This window comes from Coregonus lavaretus (genome assembly GCF_964263955.1).
Source record: "Coregonus lavaretus genome assembly, chromosome: 37".
Classification (NCBI taxonomy): Eukaryota; Metazoa; Chordata; class Actinopteri; order Salmoniformes; family Salmonidae; genus Coregonus; species Coregonus lavaretus.
In genome coordinates, this window is record NC_140024.1 from 32,732,134 (window position 1) to 32,743,276 (window position 11,143).

The 11,143-nt window shown below is 44.9% G+C and overlaps 1 protein-coding gene across 1 annotated transcript in view; it reads right to left on the reverse strand.

Annotated features, from left to right (window-relative positions):
* Positions 1-1,701: 1,701 nt before the first annotated feature.
* map2k5 (mitogen-activated protein kinase kinase 5) overlaps positions 1,702-11,143 on the reverse strand; it is an 83,133-nt gene continuing 73,691 nt past the window's right edge. The window contains exon 22 of the mRNA XM_084154203.1: positions 1,702-5,685. Coding sequence (XP_084010329.1) covers positions 5,584-5,685 — 102 coding nt within the window. The 3' untranslated portion in view covers positions 1,702-5,583. The remainder of the gene's footprint in view (positions 5,686-11,143) is intronic.

Sequence of the window (11,143 nt, forward strand, 5' to 3'; positions counted from 1 at the left end):
ACCCAAAGTGGGCCCTGACCCACAGTTTGGGAACAACTGTGCTAGACTGTAATTATTGACAAAATGCTAACAAATTCTTGTGACCTTATGTTATAATGGGGATGAAGATGATGAAGTTAATAAGTAAGTGGCTAGCTAGCAGCTAGCTTGAGACTCCACACACCTGGTTTCCCTGGTCGAACTTGGTTTAACGTCTCATTCCAAGGACAGTACCCCTTTGCAGGGCTGTGTTCCTAATCTTCTTAGTCCAGCACGTTCAGTCCAAAACCAGCAGAGGGATGGCAGAACCACTCTGCCAACGTTCTTTCTATGCAGGCAAAGACGCCCTCACTTCAGGTTGTGCTCAACCGACTTCTTTTATTTTGATTGGCATTTTCACCCAAGGGAATCTGTCTAAACCCGGTGCAAAAACAAAGAACACTGGCCCTTAGTAGTCTTGAAATGCCCAGGGTTAAAAATCTGATTCAAAGGGGAAAATACATCAACTTCTTTGCCCTGGAGTCACTCTGAGATTACAATTACAGTGTGAACTCCTTTTGTGGTTTAGATTTACAGATAGATACATAACAAAAAAATCTAACATTTCCAAATAAAAACCCAAACTGAAATACAGACTGAACTTAAGGAAATAATGTCATCTTACAAAAAAACAACTTGTTGTTGTTGATAAAGTTATATTATTGCACTCTCTTCCCCTGATCAAATGAATGAATGGTGATTTACATATCACACTGCACTGCAACACTTTAATCCATGTATCATTCATCAATTAATCCAGTTCAAGAACCAATTCAACTCAAAAGGCATCCAATTTGCTACTGCTAGTTTCAACATAGAATAGTTTTCATGGTCATGGGTGACTGGGTACAGCTTATATTTTTAAACGCTCATGGTTATTGCAAAAACACTGGGCAATCTTTCAGTGAAGAGAGAATACATTATGGGTAATAGAAATACAAGGACATTAAAGGTTGTTGTTGTTAACAAAGTTATATTATTGCACTCTCTTCCCCTGATCAAATGAATGAATGGTGATTTACATATCACACTACACTACAACACATTAAACCATTTCAACTGGCAAACTCAGACTGGGTGTTCACAGAAGGTCACTTAAAACACATTACGGCAAAGTCTGAAAGGTTGTCACTACAGCGGCTAACAGAATCTCTGCATACCAGAAAGATTTTTTGGAGTATTTTTGAATCTGGGTCCGTATGTGTCAAGCATCTTAGAGTAAGAGTTCTGATCTAGGATCAGGTCCCCCCCCCCCGTCCATGTAATCTTACCATTGGGATCTAAAAGGCAAAACGGATCCTAGATCAGCACACCTACTCTGACGCTTGATACAGAACCATCTATTAAAGCACTGCAGAGGGCTGCCAAACCTCTCATTGCTGGAAATCATTTGGAGAATGTGTTGATTACAGACAGAAACAAAGTGAAGCACATTTTTACAGTAAAAGCTGACTGAGCTGAACTGTGAATGACTCCTTTAACTGATTTCTCTTTAAATATAATCCCCTAACACATACACACGCACACGCAACTGGTCCAGGTTTCTCTATTGAAATATTCATAAAGAAAATGCAATACTGTCTGCACCAAGCAACCCAGGCATTCAAGTGGAACTGACAGCATTTTAGCAACATTAAATCTTATTAAAATCTGCTCATCTACACCCCCAGGAAGAATTACACCTTATTTTTTTATTTTTACATTTTCTGACAAGCGAGCACTTAGATATGGTCATTTTCACGTTTTCATAAATTCATAGAATGTTTGGGAATGACATATAGTAAGGCATTTGTGAAAATTCTATAACAATATAGTGGGAAAGTGGCTGTGTGTTTGGACAATGAATAGACACTGCAGTAAATAAAACCTAATGAAAACACCTGTCTCGTCCTGGACCGGAGTCCACGCAGACCGGTGCGCCATGGCCAAACAGAGCTACAGTAGGCCTTTATGCAAATAAGCAATTTGCCAAATGGGCCTGCCATCTTTTACTTTGAACTGGACTGTATGTTTGTTTACAGGCAGTAGCAACAGCACTGCGCGTTAGTGACTAACTGTGCTGCTGGTAACAATTGTATTACGTTTTTTTGCCTACGTTTACTGACACGGTCATATTCAGCGGGTGTTGGACGTTTGTAAATTCATCAGTTGTTCTGTGCTCTGGCACACTCAGACGAGTGCTATGAAATCGGAGTATATAGCCAGAACGAATTTACGAACACAAGAGATATGCTAACTGGATAACAGTCAGCATAGCTAGCTAGCTAGTTCAGCATGGCTAGCTATCTAGCAAAGCAATTCACATTTCTTGCTAGCTAACCAAATGACACCTGCATCTCTAGCTGTAGCCACCCAAAAACTATATGAGGGGAAAAAGTCGGTCCCACTCCTCCAATGACATGACATTAACATGACATTGTCACCTCCCAGAAGCTAGCTAGCTAACGTTAGGCTCTGTGTTTTTAGCTTGCTAAATAAATAGCTACATAAATAGATACGCTAGCCTATTAGCTACATTATGACTGACTTGTGATCATTGCCCTTGCTACTTTCATTGTATTGACATTCCCAGCCGCTTTTGTCCAAAATATTGAGTCATTGAAAGAAACAACGCATCCCGAATTGGGTGATGGCAAAAAACAATGTACCAGGCCAGCTGTGATTTACAACCTGATAGCAATTTTTTTGGACTACCAACAAATGTATTGGTGAATTATATTAATCATGCATTGAACTGCATCCATTTATTCGGACAACAATGCAATCACAGATTTTTTAGTCAAATATAACCTATTTTTAAAACCTCTGACACAAATTGGTTTTGTAGCATAAACTGAGTATATTTGAGGGATTATATGAGTATGGTTATACAGGTGGTGGGTTAATGGCATCATCAACAAAAATCTGGTCCAAATTAACATAAATACTATAAGATTTTTTTCAAAGTTGTTGGTTCTTGTGAAGTTTGTTTGTGTTGCATCATTTACAGGTTTGGAAGAATGGAAGAGTAGAACTCCATGGCACTGAGTGGTTGAAGTCCCCACAACGTGGACTGGTAAAGGTTGGGATCCCCCAGCAGTAGTAGAAGTAATCATCATCATCATCATCCTCCTCCTCCTCCTCCTCCTCCTACTACTACTACTAGGAGGGCTCTACGCTTACCTTTAAAAAAAACAAGGAGGACATGTGCACCTAAAAGTAGAACAATTTAGGAGAAGACAAAGAAATGTAGGAGCACAAGAACAAATATTTGAGGTAACAAGCCGTTTTCTTTGTAGTAATGGTGCAAGCATGACGGTCATGAATCTGGGCTCAGTGTCTTCTCCATGGCGTTCAGGGGCTGCGGTTCAGTGAAGCAATCATTGCAACAACTATCTGGGTGATTTTCATACAGCAAAATATTTAGGCGCATTTGTGAGTAAAATAGTCGCCCTGTAGCAATACTACTACTGAGGCCATTATACACTACATGACCAAAAGTATGTGGACACCTGCTCGTCGAACATCTCATTCCAAAATCATGGGCATTAATATAGAGTTGGTCCCCCCCTTTGCTGCTTTAACAGCCTCCAATCTTCTGGGAAGGCTTTCCACTAGATGTTGGAACATTGCTGCGGGGACTTGCTTCCGTTCAGCCACAAGAGCATTAGTGAGGTCGGGCACTGATGTTGGGCGATTAGGCCTGGCTCGCAGTCGGCGTTCCAATTCATCCTAAAGGTGTTCGATGGGGTTGAGGTCAGGGCTCTGTGCAGGCCAGTCAAGTTCTTCCACACCGATCTCGACAAACCATTTCTGTATGGACCTCAGTTTGTGCACAGGGTCATTGTCATGCTGAAACAGGAAAGGGCCTTCCCCAAAGTTGGAATGTCATTGTATGCTGTAGCGTTAAGATTTCCCTTCACTGGAACTAAGGGGATAGCCCAAACCATGAAAAACAGCCCCAGACCATTATTCCTCCTCCACCAAACTTTACAGTTGGCACTATGCATTGGGGCAGGTGGCGTTCTCCTGGCATCTGCCAAACCCAGATTTGTCCGTTGGACTGCCAGATTGTGAAGTGTGATTCATCACTCCAGAGAACGTGTTTCCACTGCTCCAGAGTCCAATGGCGGCAAGCTTTACACCACTCCAGCTGATGCTTGGCATTGCGCATGGTGATCTTAGGCTTGTGTACGGCTGCTCGGCCATGGAAACCCATTTCATGAAACTCCCGAATAACAGTTATTGTGCTGACGTTGCTTCCAGAAGCAGTTTGGAAATATGTAGTGAGTGTTGCAACCGAGGACAGACGATTTTTACACTACGCGCTTCAGCACTTGGCAGTCCCATTCTGTGAACTTGTGTGGCCTGCCACTTCGCTGCTGAGCCGTTGTTGCTCCTAGACGTTTCCACTTCACAATAACAGCACTTACAGTTGACTGGGGCAGCTCTAGCAGGGCACACATTTGACTTGTTGGAAAGGTGGCATCCTATGACGGCGCCATGTTGAAATTCACTGAGCTCTTCAGTAAGGCCATTCTACTGCCAATGTTTGTCTATGGAGATTGCATGGCTGCGTGCTCGATTTTATACACCTGTCTGCAACGGGTGTGGCTGAAATAGCCGAATCCACTAATTTGAAGGGGTATCCACATACTTTTGTATATATAGTCTATCTCGATGAGGTAAAGTAATGTCAAAGAAACGTAATTGGAAAAACATTAGGCACACACATGGGTTACTGCCGTACACACCGGCACACCTCGACATTCACTAGAAAGCTGCCAACAATAAAAGCGTAACAGGTCATCCTGGAAAATAGCACTTCTTTGTTATTGTAAAGCCATTTGGGATTTCAAGTCCCATCACACCGTTGATCACTTACTCTAACATTCTGTCTCAAGTCTTTCTCCGAGTTAGAAATAACTAAGTAGGCAAACAGGCACGGAATAAGTCCCACTCCGTTGTAAAGTCATTGATAAAGCCGCGTCAACACAGAGTCACCAGGATATACAACATCAAGACATCAGTCAAAGTGCTAAAGGGCCCAGATAACAAAGTTCCACTTGCGACCCTCGAAAGTTCAGTTGTAAAGATACAGCACCGTATCCTCTTGGCTTACTGAACTTGGAAGTGCAGATGCCCTTTTAACACCATGGACGTCATCAATACGTTTTAGAAGCTGTGTCTTTGATATTTACTGTCCACTCCTGGGGTTCACGAATGGTCAAAGTCCAGAGAGATTGGGGGCATGATACTAGGGCCGGGACGATACCAGTATCGCAATATTGTTTCCATGGCAAAAATGAAAATACAAAGCAGACCGACCTCTTTGGTCCTTTAAAAACCTGCTGTAAGTAAAATATTGTGTGCTATAGCTTGGAAAATAAATAAATGTGACTCTGGATGACAACATAATGATGTTTGTTTCCGACATTAGGGCTGTTTTCCTAAAGAAGTAAAATCCGCTTTTGTGTTTCGTTTCTTTGCCACGATATTAACGAGTATAGCGATACTGGTATCATCCCGGGCCCTACATGATACCCCTGACCCCTGACCCCTCTGTGGTCTCCTGTGGTTACGGGGTCACATCCGTCCCTGAGCCCTCCTCTCCTCTAGGCAGCGACACACCCACATGGACACCACCTCCGCGTTGCCATCGTCGTACAGCAGGATGAAGGCATGGTCCTGCAGACAGAGAAGGAAGAGAGATGGAGAGAGATTAATAGTGTCCCGGGTATGGATCCAGTGATTGGAGTATACTGTACATCGGCTGTTCCATTGGTTGTGGCCTCTCTCTCTCAGAACATCTGGAAAAATTACCACCTTGGTCAATAAAACCACACTAGACTAAAAATAATCACTTTTTTTTTTATCTTAGAAAGGAGATCAGTTCTGATCTCCTCTAGCATTTTTGTTTAAATTATTTTCAAGGACAGTCAGAATTGGCAAGCGGGAGTGTCCACCGGAGCTGTTGCCAGAGAATTGAATGTTAATTTCTCCACTATAAGCCGCCTCTGTCGTTTTAGAGAATTTGGCAGTAAGTCCCGTGGAGCTCAGTTGGTAGAGCATGGCGCTTGCAACGCCAGGGTTGTGGGTTCGTTTCCCACGGGGGGGGGGGGGGGGCAGTATAAAAATAAATAAATAAATGTATGCACTCACTAACTGTAAGTCGCTCTGGATAAGAGCGTTTGCTAAATGACTAAAATGTAAAAAATGTCCTACCGGCCTCACAACCGCAGACCACGTGTATTGCATCGTGTCGGCAAGCGGTTTGCTGATGTCAACGTTGTGAACAGAGTGCCCCATGGTGGGATTATGGTATGGGCAGGAATAAGCTACGGACAACGAACACAATTGCATTTTATCGATGGCAATTTGAATGCACAGAGATACCGTGACGAGATCCTGAGGCCCATTGTCGTGCCATTCATCTGCCGCAATCGCCTCATGTTTCAGCATGATAATGCACAGCCCCATGTCGCAAGGATCTGTACACATTTCCTGGAAGCTGAAAATGTCCAGGTTCTTCCATGGCCTACATACTCACCAGATACGACACCCATTGAGCATGTTTGGGATGCCCTGGATCGACGTGTACGACAGCGTGTTCTCCAGTTCCCGCCAATATCCAGCAACTTCGCACAGCCATTGAAGAGTAGTGAGACAACATTCCACAGGCCGCAATCAACAGCCTGATCAACTCTATGCGAAGGAGATGTGCCGCGCTGCATGAGGCAAATGGTGGTCACACCAGATACTGACTGGTTTTCTGATCCACGCCCCTACCTTTTGTTAAAGGTATCTGTGATGCATATCTGTATTCCCAGTCATATGAAATCCATAGATTAGGATCTAATTAATTTATTTCAATTGACTGATTTCTTTATATGAACTGTAACTCAGTAAAATCTTAGAAATTGTTGCATGTTGCGTTTATATTTTTTGTTCAGTATACATACTTAACAACTAGGAGCGGCTAGAGTATTTTACAATTTTTATGGCCTTCCTCTGACACCGCCGGGTATAGAGGTCCTGGATGGCAGGGAGCTCGATCCCAGTGATGTACTGGGCCATACGCACTACCCTCTGTAGCGCCTTGTGGTCGGATGCCAAGCAGATGCCATACCAAGCGGTGATGCAGCCAGTCAAGATGCTCTCAATGGTGCAGCTGTATAACTTTTTGAGGATCTGAGGGCCCATGTAAAATATTTTCAGCCTCCTGAGGGGGAAGAGGCGTTGTTGTGCCCTCTTCACGACTGTGTTGGTGTGTGTGGACCATGATCCTTAGTGATGTGGACACCGAGGAACATGCAGCTCTCGACCCGCATGGGGGTGTGCCCGGCCCTCCATTTCCTGTAGTCCACGATCAGCTCCTTTGTCTTGCTGATGTTGAGGGAGAGGTTGTTATCCTGGCACCACACGGCCAGGTCTCTGACCTCCTCTCTATAGGCGCTCTCATCGTTGTCGGTGATCAGGTCTATCAACATCGTGTCGTCAGCAAACTTAATGATGGTGTTGGGAGTCGTGCTTGGCCACACATTGGTGGGTGAACAGGGAGTACAGGAGGGGACTAAGCACGCAACCCTGAGGGGCCACCGAGTAGAGGGTCAGGGTGACACATTCAGTCATAACAACAACTGCTACACCAAGACTCCAGCACAAGGCTTCCCATAATCAATCAACCAACGCTCAAACCATACAAACACCGAATGCATATAATCCTAACCATATAGTGTCAAACTAGCACTGTGGAGATAGTGACACAGAGGTCACATGACGTGTGACACACCAGTGACAAGAGCACCGTGCACTGATACAACCTCATCTGGAGAGCCACGTGTCAGCGCTGACCTCCGCTGGTTCATACAAGGGTCAAGGGTGAAAGTGGTGAGGGTTGTCACGGAGACGGGCCAACGGTGACTGACCGCTAAATTTATTGTGTGTGTCGAGTAGGGGGACAATTAGATAAACGACCAAAGCCACCGCTCTTTAAATGGACTTGTCACCCCTGGTTTCCCTGACACAGGAGCTTCACTAACAGGCACTAACAAACACAGCACAGTGTTAATAGGAGTCCAATCTGGCCAAACACAGGGGATCTAAGGACCAGGGACCTTGTGTGGGGGACAATGAATTTTGCCCAATAGAAAATGTATGGAGGATAGATTACAGAGGGTAACATTGGAACAAGGACTTGATGGTGTTGAGGTTTTATATACAGTAATGGAAGTGTAGTTTGTATAAATAAAAATGCAATATGTTTGGATTCTGTCATCGATATTTTACGTTTTAAAAGGCATTGTTCTGCAAGTTTATCCCAAGTTAGACCGCTAAGACCCGTAGACACGTAAGTTAGACGCATAACTGGCAGTCCAGTCTGATTGGTCCGTTCCGCTCAGATCCAGTCCAGACAGGGCTGCTCCAGTCCAGGGTCCAGTGAGTCTGAGGGACTTGGGCAGCCCCATCAATCCTGGTGTCCTTCTAATGGGCAGCTGGGGCTAAGATAGACTGAGGTTAATTACTCTCATATCAGTGTGTGTGTGTGTGTGAGAGAGAGAGCTGGAGTGGACGCTCCTGGACACCCCCAGTGTTCTGGGTACCCATCTCATCAATCATTGCTGTGCCTATACAGAGAGAGAGAGAGATGGAGAGAGAGAGAGAGAGAGAGAGAGAGAGAGAGAGAGAGAGAGAGAGAGAGAGAGAGAGAGAGAGAGAGAGAGAGTGAAGGGAGGGGGAGAAGGGGCCCAGAGTGATGTCTTTAATATCCAGCTCCTACTCTCTCTCCACCTCTGCTCTGGACCCTAACCCTAACAGACTGGCCACGTCTGATGGAATCTGACCTGAATGAAGGGGGGGGCTTGGCTTCTGCCTTTTAATACCTCATAGACAGACGCACGCCCAGTTTAAAAGACAGACGCAGAGAAAACCCACTAACTCGGTCAGAGTTATTATTGGAATCCCAGTTGAGATGGTGTCACATCCAGGCTGAAATTAGCACACACACACCATGTTTTTTCAAGGCCAGACAAATCTCCACACACACGTGCACGGCAGGGCCACGCAACCCGCCATTAATTAAAACACCTGCCACCAGAATTAAGGCGGAAACCGGGAGGACGTTATTAAGAGTCAAATCGAATAAATACTCTTTAGTTAGGTCATTTAAGGTGCTACAGCGTTACCTTTCCAACGAGTGCATGGAGGATGGAGGGAGAAAAGTCATTTAAAAGTACCACTACATTAATCACAGTCTCAGCGCATCAAAGTGGGATAATCACCTGAATGCGCCGTTCAAATAAAACTGCCACAAATCCCAGGGGAAATTCTACGTTACTCTTTAATTGTTTGGAGTTCTTTGATAGGCTTTTTAATCGAAGATTAATTTATGCAATTTTAAATAACTTCTACATATGATTAATAAGCTCGGAAAATTAAACGGAGTCGGAAGCAATTATAACAAGTGGCTGGTCATCACCTCATTAGACATTGTTGGAGGAACGCGACGCAGCGGATGAGTGTGTGTGTGTAATGCCATGTGTGTGAGAGAGGGGTGGGGAGGTAAAGAGAGAGAGGAAGACAGACAGAGAGAAAGGTTGAAAGGTCAGAAGAATAACTAGGTCTTTGCAGATTTGCATGCTAATCGCCAGCTCCCACAAGGAAACTGACTGGCAGACAAGGGAGGTGTGTGTGTGTGTATGAGGAGGGCTCCTTGAGGTGATATTTTACTCCAGTATTTCCACTAAGAGTGTGTGTGTGTGTGTGTGTGTGTGTGAGATGGATTCCATATAAGATGATCCTTTACTCAAGTCATTCAACTTAAAAGAGGGATGCGTTACATAGGCCAAACGGCACCCGTAGAGATGGCTAAATACCACATCTCCCAAGAGCCTGTGCTGAAAGGGAGCTGGCTACACTGACTTGTATGCTTGGAGTTATTAAACAGTGACTTTCTTGTCATGATGAGGAAAATGAGATTCAGGGAATATTCTCCGGGCAGCAATATGATGAGCTGACAAGCCTGGAATGGTTTACCTTCTATGACAGAGACAGTAAGAACAAGCTGCCATTAGGCTTTTATGAATTAGAATTATGAATAAGAAGTTAGCATTGTATAAAGATGAAAAGAGATGTTTGCATGGTTACGGTCAACTGGTAAACACAGCCCACTCCCCCAAATTCAGAATTTTCTAATTTCTCCTATTTCACTTTGTGTAGTCTTCCTGAGTAAGAAGCCTTGCTATGTTCACTGTGAGGCCCTAGGGGTCAAATGTGATAAGAACGGCCCCAGTGTTAAAGTGTTGACACAGAAATGTCTGAGACGCTGAGAAAACCTTCCATCTTGCTAATGTGTAAACAAGTGGAGGAGATTGGAGTCCTTTTAAAATCCTGTCACTCGCACAGGTCCCAGTGGTGATGCTGCGTGAAGGATGGGACTTAAATCTCAGTTATCTCTCTCTTCTGGGGCACCACAGGAGTGCTGAACCCTTCCACCTCTTTACACCCTTAACAGCCCCCGCCGCACCTTTCACCCCCCCCCCCCCAAACACACAGTCAGAATACTACACTCAACATTTTACATGGGGGTTTCTGCAGGGGCAAGAGGAGGCGGTCAGGGTCCTTGATGGAGTTGGGAACTGTCTAAGACTCGACACACACGCCACACGCACCACACGCACGGACCCTTTTGTCACAGACCAGGGGGCTCATCTGGCACCACTGGGTAGGGGGAGTCTGAAGGGGGCCCGGGGGGGTTGCGTTAGGGACAAAGGTGCTAAAAGGCTCGTTGACAATGAGGGCCCTCCGATGGGGAATAGAGGAGGAGGAGAGATGTCAATCAAGTCACAATCAGAGACAAGGGGATGGTGGGAGGGAGTGGGTCAGCCAGACACACACACACACCTCAAAATGGAAAGGGTGAGTACAGAGGCCCCTTACAGTGTTACAACAGCTCTTTCCACAAACAGGAGAGAGAGAGAGAGAGAGAGAGAGAGAGAGAGAGAGAGAGAGAGAGAGAGAGAGAGAGAGAGAGAGAGAGAGAGAGAGAGAGAGAGAGAGAGAGAGAGAGAGAGAGAGAGATACATTCATTGCAAGGAGGAAGGAAAGATGCATTTCAGAAGTATTCCTACCAGGTCAGACGACACTA